This window comes from Aptenodytes forsteri, unplaced genomic scaffold, assembly GCF_000699145.1.
Source record: "Aptenodytes forsteri isolate BGI_AS27 unplaced genomic scaffold, ASM69914v1 Scaffold126, whole genome shotgun sequence".
NCBI lineage: Eukaryota > Metazoa > Chordata > Aves > Sphenisciformes > Spheniscidae > Aptenodytes > Aptenodytes forsteri.
Genome location: NW_008794599.1, coordinates 2,205,167 through 2,217,088, shown reverse-complemented (window position 1 = coordinate 2,217,088; position 11,922 = coordinate 2,205,167). Strand labels below are relative to the sequence as shown.

General features: G+C 48.7%; 1 protein-coding gene across 1 annotated transcript; it reads left to right on the top strand.

The window, feature by feature from the left end:
* Positions 1 to 1,345: 1,345 nt before the first annotated feature.
* On the top strand, positions 1,346 to 11,861 carry MSANTD2 (Myb/SANT DNA binding domain containing 2). The gene is made up of 3 exons (XM_009272999.2): positions 1,346 to 1,584; positions 3,416 to 3,476; positions 10,386 to 11,861. Exons 1-3 carry the CDS (start codon positions 1,506 to 1,508, stop codon positions 11,236 to 11,238), a joined length of 993 nt encoding a protein of 330 aa, XP_009271274.1. The 5' UTR covers positions 1,346 to 1,505; the 3' UTR covers positions 11,239 to 11,861.
* Positions 11,862 to 11,922: the final 61 nt, after the last annotated feature.

The window sequence follows — 11,922 nt, the reverse complement described above, 5'->3', positions numbered from 1 at the left end:
GGAGGGGAAGAGGGGGTGGTGTGTGGGGGGGGGGGGGGGGGAAACAAGCGGTTTTTGCAATGATGTGTGCTTGAAAGTCCGTTAGTCCTTCTCCAGAAAGCAAGGCGACAGGACTAGCTCTTCCCAAATGAATGCCTCTTTTGAACTGCAGAGGCGGCTTTGCCATTCAAGCTAGAACCTGAGCAATCTAATAAATTTAATACGAAAAAAATATGTTTTCTAGCACTCTACCAATCCGAAAACCATCAAGATCCAGCAAACCTGGGGCACATCGTTACCTTTCAAACGTAGAGTGGTGGTAGAATTAAAAGCCACGCCGAGGGGGATGCGCATAAAGATTTTTTTTTTTATTATTTTACCCCCAAATAGTGGTGTGTTGCTCCGGATTAGGGGGGAAATGCGGACGGAAATCCTAGGCTTATACGGCTTTGCCTCGCTGTCGCGCAGCGGGCGTGATGCACTGGCTCGGCCGTCAGTGCGGGATGCTGAAGGGATCACCAAAAGTAGACCAGGTTTTTGCCTCTGTCTGTATGGGAGGTTTCGGCCTCAGCACTGTTTTAAAGACTTATTAGACAGAGCCATCTTAGTATTGTTTCTTACTTAATGCTTGATGTCGAAGTCTGGGAATTTGGAGCATTATTGATTTGACCTCTTTTAAATTTCAGCAGCTTCACAAGAGACAGAGTGAGTTAGTAAGGAATGCAAAATATGTAAGTAATATATATTTTCCTAGCTGAATAGCTTAGGCATATACATTTTGTACCTTGTGTCTTCTTACCAGAGTAAGGAAGGTTGGACCATCTTTGCTTTGGGGGACTCTTCTTTCTCTTTTCCTTTCTTTCTCCTCCCTGCTTCACCTTCTCCAAGCTGTGGGCACAACACCGGCTCTGCTTTCTCCTCCTCGTAGTAGGTGTGCATTTTCTTGGCTCGTTGGTATCTCTGACTGGGGGGTCTCTTGGTATTTTTATTTCCCCCCCCCCCCTTCGTTACATAGCAGATCTGGGGATTTTTTTTGAAGTGGGGAAGAGAATAAATCGCCCAAGTTAAATCTGACGAACCTGTCGCTGCTACGCAACTTTGTCCTGTGTCGTAGATGTTAACGCTAAATCGCTGCAGCGGGAACGTCGGATACGTACGATGCTTCCTGGCGGGCGTAGATTAATTCGGGAGCATTGCATATAGCTTGTGAGCGTGGGGCAAATACTGATCAGCAGAAGTAAACAAACCACCCTAAACTCTGCCTAGCAGCCATGTAACTGTCTGCAAGTGAATGTGTGCTCTTCCAACCCGTCGCCGCCTGATTAACGTGCCTTTTTCTGTGTTAGACCCTTCGCAGGTGCTACAGCCGCGTGAAGGAGCATGGTGTGGGGAAGAGGAAAAGCAGCTACACGTTTGAACAGCTGGAGCAGGTGTTTGGGCAGGGAGGATGGGACTCCCAGCCCTGCCAGCCCGTCCTCATCAACAGCAGCGGCTTGTACCAGGAGCTGGAGTCGGACGGCAGCACGATGGAGGAGTATTCGCAGGAGGACTGGGGAAACCACAGTCAGGATCTTCATTGCTACCAGACCGGCGAACAGGAATTGGGTAAGAAATCCCATCTTGGCGCGTCTCCATCCTCTGATTTTACCTGTGCTCGTACCTATCTCACACATACATGTCTCAGTACCAGCTTTCACGTTTTGGACACAGCGTGCTCTAGATGCTAGACACCTGATGTCCTTGGGGAGAAAGGGGAAAGAAGTTCCCCAGTTCATCATCAAAAGCAAACCGTGGTTCCCGAAGTATTTTAGGATCAAGACTTGAGTTTAAAGAGCCTACCAAGAGGAAAGAAGGGCTGTGTGGCCAGAAACGGTGGAGGAGGAGGTGGCAACACGTTCCCTGTCTCTCCTTCCCCGCTCGGTTCTACTTTCCCCTCGTGGGATCAGGGAGATATTTTCCCTTTCGGTGGTACCCTGCTTTGATGGTCCTTGGGCACCAGCTGAGCCCGTGGGTTACCGTTCAAACACCGTTCACTTAAATTACGAACGGGACTTTACACCGCTGCCATTATAGTCATACTGGTGACTATAAATGTTGCTGCTTCTTCCTATACACCCTAACCGGTATGTTTGTTTTAAATGTATAAATGTGCTTATATCCAGATGCGTGGCCTTTTTTAAATAAAAAAAAAAAGGCAAGCAAGCTCACACTCCAGGATTGAGACCTAAACCGAACTCCTCCACATGCTTTTCTCACCTGAATTATTATTGGTGTCTCTGCATAAGAATCAGTATATTGATTAATTTGGAGATTTGGTTGTTGCCTGTGGCTTACTGAACTTTGTCAAACGGAGCAAGGAACCACATTCTTGATTGAAAATGGGCACTGATCTGAGCAGTTTTGTGAAAAAGTGGGTTTCTTTAGGTATATTTCTCTCTCTTGAGCCACTGATCTTACGGGTGCGTGTTCCTCCCTTGCCTGACCAAGGGGGTTATTTTCACTGTGGAAACCTAAAGTCGGATCAAATTCAATGGAGACCCAAGCGAAGTGGTAGTTAGAAGGTGAATTGGATAAAGGCTCTTGGTGGGATGGGTTTTTTTTTTTCTCCCCCTCGTGCTTTGTGGGCTGAAACAGGGAGAGGAGGTGCAGTCGTGTACCTGTTCACATCTGTGTGCAGGGGAGCGGTGAGTTGGGATGCTTTGAAGGAGGCTTAAATTGCAGTTTAATGTTAAAATTTGCAAGTTGGCTGTTAACGGCGTTCCGGTTCTCTCAGACTTCTTCCCCAGGGGATTTAAAAGTCAGAAATATGTGGGAGAGAAACGGTGGGGAGAAGACGACGTTACAGATCGTATGTAAACGACGGCTAATCCTGTCTAGTTTGACTCGTTCTGGTGAGTCAAACTGCGGTCTCCTGGTTTGTCACCGTTTTCCTTCAGCTGAATCGGAGACGTTTGTGTGCACTTGGGCTGACGATATTCTTAATGCTCGGAGAAGTCTTGAGAAAAGCACTTAGCACAGAACATCTAAATGGAATACAGATGCATTTGTTCTGGTGCTTCCTCTTCAAATGTGCCATTGAAAGCAGAATAGTCTTTTTTTTCTTTCTCCCCCCCCCTCCCTTTTTTTTTTTAACAATGTAGTTTGCAATTAAATTGATTTGCGATTTAATAGTGGGAATTGTAGTCTTGTCCTCCAAAGGTTTTGCAATTTCAGAGACAGATTCAGATCTTAACTGATCACATCGCTTCCAAGAAAAAAAAAAAAAATATTCCGTTACGGAGGATTTAGGAACTGGAGCCGCCTCGTGCAGAACTTAGTGAACTGCCTGGCTTAATTTTTTTTTTTTAATTTCTTTTTAATTTCAGCCTTAAAAAAAAAAAAAAGACCCAGGAACGTTATTTAAAATATAATTACGTGTTGGAATTTTACCTTTCAGATGAAATGCCTACCACAAAAAGAACATTAAAGATAAAACAGGAATCTTCAGAAGACACGCAGTAAGTAATTCATGAATGTTTTACCCTGGAATGTATTTCCCTGGGGATGTCGTGCAGGTTCCCTGGGGATGTCGGGCAGGAGGGGAGGATATTTGAAACTTCTGATTATAATTATAAATACATTGTGCAAGACTATTCATACAGTTGAATCTGCTTTATGCATTATTCCAGTTACCTCAGAACATCTGAAAAGCTTCACAGCTCTGTCTCTTCTTGGCTTCGTCATTCAGCAAACGAAACAAGACTCACTACATGAATGCAAGGACTTAAAATGCGGGAAAAAATACACATCCGATTCATTAGGGATGCGTGTGGGCAGGCTGCGGGTATCGTGACACGAGGCCAGACTCTTGGATCTGTTTGTAATCTGGGTTGGTTGGTTTTTTTTTCTTCATCTGCCTGAAGTTTGCCCCCTTTGGACGTAAGGGAAAAAGAGAATATAGGAGGAGTGGAGGAACTTATGGCCTCAAGTTGCGGCAGGGGAGGTTTAGATTGGATGTAAGGAAAAATGTCTTTACTGAAAGAGTGGTGAAACATTGGAACAGGCTGCCCAGGGAAGTGGTGGAGTCCCCATCCCTGGAGGTATTTAAAAGACGAGTAGATGAGGCGCTGAGGGACATGGTTTAGTGGGCATGGGGGTGTTGGGTTGACGGTTGGACTCGATGATCTTAGAGGTCTTTTCCAACCTTAATGATTCTATGATTCTAAGGGAAGAGCGAGAAGAGGGACGCAGCAGCCCGGTAGTAGTGCGTGCTGTTGGCTCGGTGTGAGTAATGCCTGCAAGAAAAGTTCGTGCGTTTCCCCTCCTTGGTGGGAAGGCGTGCCGAAGCTTGTGATTTTATTTTTATAACTTTCCAGAGCTGACTCGTAACCTTTTGGATCGGTTCAATCTGACAAATACCGGAGCATTTCGAATGCTTTGAGCATGTGAACCTCCCGTGCCTCGCCAACAATAACACAGAGCATTTCGAAAAATGAAAGGAACTGTGCCGTATTTACTCGGACCAGGGCTACTCTCTTCCGACCTTTAGGGCTTTAAAACCCACGGGGCGGTCGTAGATCTGTCTGCGACGGGAGTGAGCTATCGCAAATTGGCTCGCGGGTCCTTCGGGCCGGGAACGCCTGCGGGGCATCGTGTCTTCCACGCACGCGCTCCCCCGCCGGTAATTTGCAGTGTCATCCGAAGTCAGCCTGGTATTTCCTATGCTGGAAAACGAGCTCCTGTAGGGTAGGAAGTCACCGGCACCGTATGCATTAACGTAGTGTCCCTGGTTAGTAATACAACAGAGGCTTTTTACTGTGACTAAATGGAGAAAAAAAGTCCTCCAAAACCTAAAAAAGTAAAAATAATTAAAAAAGACGCTTCCATCGTAATGGCCTAGCTTCGTCAAACTCCTCACTTCAGGTGGATTTTCACGGTACCAGAAGGTGACTTTTTTCCTTAACGTGGAGCGAATTCAGTTCAGCGGTTCAGGGATGACCTGGAGAAAAATAACTGTTTTCAGTGTAAACATTACTATCGCCTCTTTGAACGGTTTCCTAGGACTGTTCTGGGATAACGTTACCTTTCAAGGCGTGCTTTAGGGAACTGCATAGAAAATAATCCTGAATTTTCCGAGGTGGAGGCTCGGACTGCCTGAATCTTCTCTTCCAGGTTTGGTTGTGTAGCTGGACGGCTGGATTAGATTTGGTAGATTAGACTTTTCAGAGTTTTGTGGTCTCTCTTTTTTTTTTTTTTTCCCCCCAAGTTCCCTCTAAAACGCACAGAAGTCTCTGAACTCTCGGGCATTTTGTGAAGCGTGCGGGTGATAAGCCCATCTTCCATGCTCGGTGGAAGCACAAAGCATCTTCCAACACAGATTTGCTGAAAATTACTTCCCCCCCACTATGAGAGCAAGGAACTTCTAAACTCTGACTTAGTAGATTAAAAGCAGTCAGGAGAAGCGTGGCTGATACGAAGATAAGCTGGGTATTTATTTATTATCTTCAAAAAATAGAATTGCGTCTATTCTTAAAAGCCGCAGAGGATAAATAGATGCCAAACTTTTTCACCTCTTTGGCCAGCGTTTTAAAATACGTACATAACTTACTTCAGAGAAGGTAGGGCTTCACTTCATCCGCTTTCTTGGTCACGTGCAGGTTTTCAGCAGGAATAATCTCAATAAAATCGGAGGGAGTGGCGGTGCATTCCAATTCTTTGCTGAACCTTGTGCTGCGATTTTTGAGGTGGAAAAATTACGGTGTGGCGATGCCGGACTATCAGCATGTGTATTGCTAAAAATCTTGTCTCTGCCTATCCCTTTCTCTCCCCTGAGATTTTTTGGAAGGATTTTTTTTGGAGCTGAGCAGCTTGCAGAAAACCACGGGAGCAGACGTGCACCGTGACATTGTTTTCCTAGCAGGGAGGGTGGGAGAGTTGCCGCGAAGATGCTCGCTATAGGAAACTCATCACTGAGCGCTCTGAGCACTGGAATTTATTCCAGCTCTTCTTTTTCCCCGATAAAACACACACGCGTGAAGCTGCTGTCGCTATCAGCTGACCACAAACCCGCAGAAGGAGAGGGAGCTCGCTTTCGTCCCCCTCCCTGCGAAGGGGTTCAGCTGCTCCCGCCGGCTCGGCCGGCACCGGGACCTGATCGCGCGCCAACAAACCTACTGCACTGTATCTCTAAGCAAGCCGCACAGCACGTTAGCGCGGACAGCCCTGCCTCTCTCAGCTTCAGGTGGTAAATAACTGGCCTCCAAAGACACATAAGGACTTCCCGTATTTCCCGGGTTGCCTTATTTTTGGCGGTGTAGGAAGCGAAGGGCAGTAGGTAAGCTGTGTCCGGGTCCCGTGCTCCGTCAGCTGGACTCTCCTTCCCCGCGGCGGCTTTGCTGTTGCATCCCCTTGGCGCGCTGCTGCCTGCGAATAAACTGTTTTGAAAAGTGAAGCGCTACTTAAGACTCCGTTCTGCTATTTTTAAATTTATTTGAGGAGCGGTTTTGTTCACTGCGGGCTTTGTGAAGATGAACTAGGAGAAGCTCGGGGAGCCGGGTCCTTCACTGAAACCAGCTGTTTCAGCTGCTTTGAAGTCTGGTTTTGTTTGGAAACGGCACCTTAGAACAAATTTGCACCACATCTGGTGTCTTTCCTCATTTGAATTGCAAAAGCTTCCGAGGAGAAAGAAACGCAGACGGCCAGTCTCCAGCACGAGGTCGTGGTTTGACGATAGGGTAAAATCCAGCTCTAGGGCACCTTCTGCAGATGAAAAATGAGATTGCCCCGTGACACACAGCGCTGACACGGGGTAAACCCTCTGCTAGCCCAGATATTTCTGTTGAGAAATAAATAATAGTAACAATTTGACTCTTTTAACTGCTTATGCCTCTGCTTGGTCGCGTCGCGGAGATGCTGGATAGAGCCTGGGAAAGCGAAGCCCAGCAGGGCGGCTGCCGAGCCGTCGAGCCCTGGTGTAAGCGGGAAGAGGAGATGCTAAAACCGAACAGCAGAGTTTCTTAAAATGTCTTTTTGTTTTGTTTTGTTTTTCCCCTATTGCTTCCTCCGTGCTCAAAGCGATGGATTCCCTCTGGGGGAAGCCCTTCTCTCCCGTACGCGAGGTGCTGCCGGAGATCATCTCTAGTGAAATTATTCCTCTTCCCAGCAGGAGCAGTTTGATGAGTGACTAATTTTTTTTTTTTTCCACCAGAGCTTCAGCTCTATTTTGTGGAACTAAACTGGTAAACCCTCTGCTAGCCCAGATATTTCTGTTGAGAAATAAATAATAGTAACAATTTGACTCTTTTAACTGCTTATGCCTCTGCTTGGTCGCGTCGCGGAGATGCTGGATAGAGCCTGGGAAAGCGAAGCCCAGCAGGGCGGCTGCCGAGCCGTCGAGCCCTGGTGTAAGCGGGAAGAGGAGATGCTAAAACCGAACAGCAGAGTTTCTTAAAATGTCTTTTTGTTTTGTTTTGTTTTTCCCCTATTGCTTCCTCCGTGCTCAAAGCGATGGATTCCCTCTGGGGGAAGCCCTTCTCTCCCGTACGCGAGGTGCTGCCGGAGATCATCTCTAGTGAAATTATTCCTCTTCCCAGCAGGAGCGGTTTGATGAGTGACTAATTTTTTTTTTTTCCACCAGAGCTTCAGCTCTATTTTGTGCTGAACTAAACTTAGCGTTTATTTATAGTGTAATTAATAAAGGTGGGGTGGTTTGGGGTTTTTTTTTTTTCGGTTCTTAGCTCTGTTCCTCCACTGCTGAATGAAAATCTGCCCACGCTGCTTTCTCCTGTCTCTGGGTTTGGATGGGACTGCTTAAATTGAGTTCAGCTGCCTGTCTTGAGTCGAACGAGCGTATAACAGCGGCTGAACGCAGGCTCTGTGCTCCCAAACAGCCCTGCGCCGAGCCAGCGCTTAACCGCGTCCCCTCGTCTGTCTGGTCCCCTTGTCTGTCTCGTCCCCAGAAGGTGAACTTGGCGCTTCCAAAACAAAAGGCGTTTTCCAAGCGTAGCGATGCCGCGCTGCTCAGCTTCTGAAGAAGCGTCGGGGAAGCTGTAGAGGAGCTTTGAAATGGTCCAGGCTTGTATTGCCGCGGCGTTTGTATGTAAATATAAACTGATTTGGGGTAAATACGCATTTTTTTTTTTCTTGTACGGCGTTTCTCTCCTTGCCTCCTCCTTTGCTGCTGGTCAGGGGGACGTGGAAATGACTCCTCAGAAGTAACTTAAAATAAGAAACAGGAGTTTGCTGAGGGTGCAACAGGCGTTTTTAAAAACCCCTGGCTCAAACACAACTCCGCCTGCCAAGCAGGTCCCCTCCTTGGTGCTCTAGAAACTCAGTTACGCTCTGATCGTGGCGGAGACGCTCTTGCCAAAATGCCTTTTAAGGTCTATCCGGGAATCTTCTGGCGTGGATGCTGCTGCTAGGTAGTTAAGACAGGCGGCGCGCTGATGGATGCGGTCCCTCCCGTCGCCCTGAGGAGTGAGCGATCTCAGCCTGGACTGCTCGGACCCGCTCTGAGGGGGCTCGGACACCCCACCTGAGGTCTGCAGAGCTGGTGTGCACCAACCGTCGTGCCTCAAACTGCTCGAAACAGAGCTCGCTGGTCCCAAGCCCAGCGCCTTCAGTCTGCCCTGGAGGCACCAGGTCGCCGACAGGACAACCAGCGCTCGGAGAACCTTCCCGAAATCACGTGCATTATATTTACGCCTATAAAAGCAGATTTTTTGAGATGAGAGGCTGTGAGGTTGGACCTCTCCAGCACCGTGGGAAGGGTCTGCGGCTCCCAAACCTTTTTTTTCTTTGAACCCTTATATCAATATGATGCAAAAAGAGACCTTCTGATCCACGTCGGGATTTACGGGGCAGAAGTGCAGCTGCCGGAGTCTCAACCCCAGGTGTATCCTTGTGCGGTTCGTGGGGCGTCGTTATCTCCTCTTGCTTGAAGACCTTCGTGTCCCTCGCCAGTCTCGCGCTTGACTCCCATCGGGGAGCTGTCGGGAAAGGCTGATTTTAGGGAGTTTAAGTGATCTCCACGAACGCAGGAAAGGAACCCACAGGAGGAGGGAAGTTCGTGCGTGCCCCGCAGAAGAAAACCGGTGTCGCCTGGCGCAGGGGCTAAAGATGCAGACCGTTCCCCTGGTGGGACGTGGGAGGAGGAGGGACCCTCCTGGGGGTGCGGTGACCCCCACGCGACTGCGGTTCAGCTTTACAGATGCAGCGCAACAGGTGAAAGGGAGGAGAGTTGCGCGGAGCAAGCTTTTAAATCCCATTTGTTGGACCTAGGGAGATTTCTCCGTTACCAAACGAGTCGCGTTATCTTCCCGCAGCTTTGATTATAGGACAATAACTCCTAAGACGAGCAGTTCCTCCCTACGAGTTAATTACGTCCGGAGTGTCTCGTTCATCCTGGAGGAAGCTGTTCCGGCTTCAGGCGCACGCGAATGCTCTCTCCTGATCGCTTAGCGAAGCGTAAATCCCTCCGTGGAAACTCGCTTTGATACCGGTGTCGTTACCAGGAGCGAGAAGAAATATTTGGAAACACAGGGGGGGGGATTTCTTTACTGGATGTCCGGAGGGATTTCTGCTGTCCGTCACGCCGGCGGGTTAGCGCACCAGTTGTGTCCGGGCGCAGGTCACCTTCACCGGCATCTTCTGCTCGACGGGGTCGGTCCCTTGAGCCGTGTTTCTGATCCAGCGCTGGGACCGAGCCCTTCGGAGCGGCTTGGCGCTTGCTTTGTCGTTGGGTTTGGTTTTTTTATATAGTTACAGCCCCGTTCCCTCGCGTTAATTTTGGAGTAAGGAGGAGGTGGAAGTGTTCTGAGTGGCGGTTGCAAATTAGGGATTGCAGCTCTGGTCCTCCGCGACGGACCGCGTGCCGATGGGAACGCACGGCCGTGAAGAATAATCCAGTAACTTAAGCTCGCATTTATTTAGCGGCACCAGACACGTGTTTGCTTGCAGTTGCTTTGAAGCAGCGCGGGTAGGAGCAGGGCTTTTCCACCGTGTGTTGTTTCGGGGGTTGGTAAGAGCCGAAATCTTTCTTGGAAGCGGAACTTGGGGATTTATCAGCTCTCGTTTTCCTTACCGGGTTGTCTCCTGCAGAACTTTACGCATGAAATCTCATTTCCAGCGGAGATCGTAGTGTGCTTGAGGAATTGGAAGGAGTTTGGGTTGGGTTTTTCCTTGGTTTTGCTGAGATTAATTAAAAAAAAAACCCCCCACAAACAAACCATCGGTGTGGCGTTACAATCCGTAAACTCACCCGGCAATGTGGGGCATACGTCGTAACGAAATACCCACCGCCTAAAAAGCAGTCGGGAAGGCTGAAAGGGATTAGTATTTTCCGGAGGTCGGTGCGCTCGCCGGGATGGTTTTGCAGCTCCGGTTTTACTGATGCCTTTATCCTTCTCTCCGTGTTTTTTAATTTCCAGGAAGCGCGACGTCATGCAGAATATTATGCAAATCTTGGAGTCGGTCCAGTTGAAGTGGGAGCTGTTTCAGAGCTGGACGGACTTCTCCAGGCTACATCTTTCTAACAAACTGGCCATTTTCGGCATCGGTTACAACACCCGCTGGAAGGAGGATATTCGTTACCACTACGCGGAGATCAGCTCGCAGGTACCCCTCGGCAAGCGGCTCCGGGAATATTTCAACTCGGAAAAGCCGGAGGGTCGGGTTATCATGACCAGAGTGCAGAAAATGAACTGGAAAAACGTTTATTACAAGTTCCTGGAGATCACCATCAGCGAAGCCAGGTGCCTCGAGCTGCACATGGAGATCGACTGGATACCCATCGCTCACTCCAAACCCACCGGAGGAAACGTCGTTCAGTATTTATTACCGGGAGGGATCCCCAAAAGCCCCGGCTTGTACGCCATCGGTTACGAAGAGTGCCACGAGAAACCCCCCTCCCCTCTCGCCGAGCACAGGGGGCCCGATCCCGGCAATGAGACTCAAGGGGAGCTGGAGGTCCCTTCGCCGCAAGCCTCCCTCCGGGTGGATATGGAATCCGCCCGGATTATCTACTGTTACCTCGGCATCGCCGAGGTCCGGACTCTCCAGCAGTGCCTGTTTTTACACTTTCAGGCAAACACCAAAACCTTCAGCAAAGATTGGGTCGGGATCAACGCCTTTTTATCTCAGAACTGCGTCGTAGAGCCCGGCGTGTCGCCCAAATCCATCTACATCAAATTTGTGGAAGTGGAGAGGGATTTTCTTTCCGCCGGCTCTTTGGTAGAGTGCCTGGAAAAAGCCATCGGATACCCCTTAAAATTTAACAACTGAGTCTCGTCCTTCATAAGGATCAGGGCTTTCTGCCCCCCTTTTCCATCTCGCTACCAGACGCTTTCGGATCCTGTCCGTTCACAGCTGGGCAAGTCGGACTTTTCCGCCTGGAAACGAGTTTTGGGGTGATAAGAGGCTTGCGGGGCGCTTTCCACGAGCTCATCCCCGGCAAGCGAGCGTGTCCCGGCTCTCTCGCCGGCCGGACCCGGCCGGTTTTCCCGCCGGAGCGGTGCGGCGACGAGAAGCCCCCGGCCCGTGAAACGACTGTAGGTACATTCCACATCGGACAAGTGCGTACACGTGGCGTTTTCATACGAAAAGCTGGTTTTTTTTGGTTTTTCTTTATTCCACGGTGTCTCATTTTTACGCATCCGTCTCTCTCTTAAGTGTTATTATGGATCTGAACAAATAAGCAATAGATAACGGCGAGTTAAACCTTGAATCACGTTAAAGGAGACTGTTTTTCAAAGCCACCCTTAGATACTATTGTATATAATTTAGGACTTCACTTTTTTCACCCGTCAAGTGTTCTCCTCTCTCCGAACAGTGTTGCCTGCAAAAAGACTTTGGTTTCTGTGATGTATTCCACTTTACTAGTAGCGTTGCCATATCCGCTTTTATTTTATTTTGTTTTTTAACATTAAAATAATTCCTGGCATTTTTTTATTTTTCTTTTTATTTGGG

Excerpts from the sequence above, each read along its gene's own strand:
- MSANTD2 (XM_009272999.2), top strand. The coding sequence starts at position 1,506 with ATGGAGGAGTATTCGCAGGAGGACTGGGGAAACCACAGTCAGGATCTT. Across the intron at positions 1,585-3,415 it reads GACCGGCGAACAGGAATTGG|ATGAAATGCCTACCACAAAA; the intron begins GTAAGAAATCCC and ends TTTACCTTTCAG. Across the intron at positions 3,477-10,385 it reads GAATCTTCAGAAGACACGCA|GAAGCGCGACGTCATGCAGA; the intron begins GTAAGTAATTCA and ends TTTAATTTCCAG.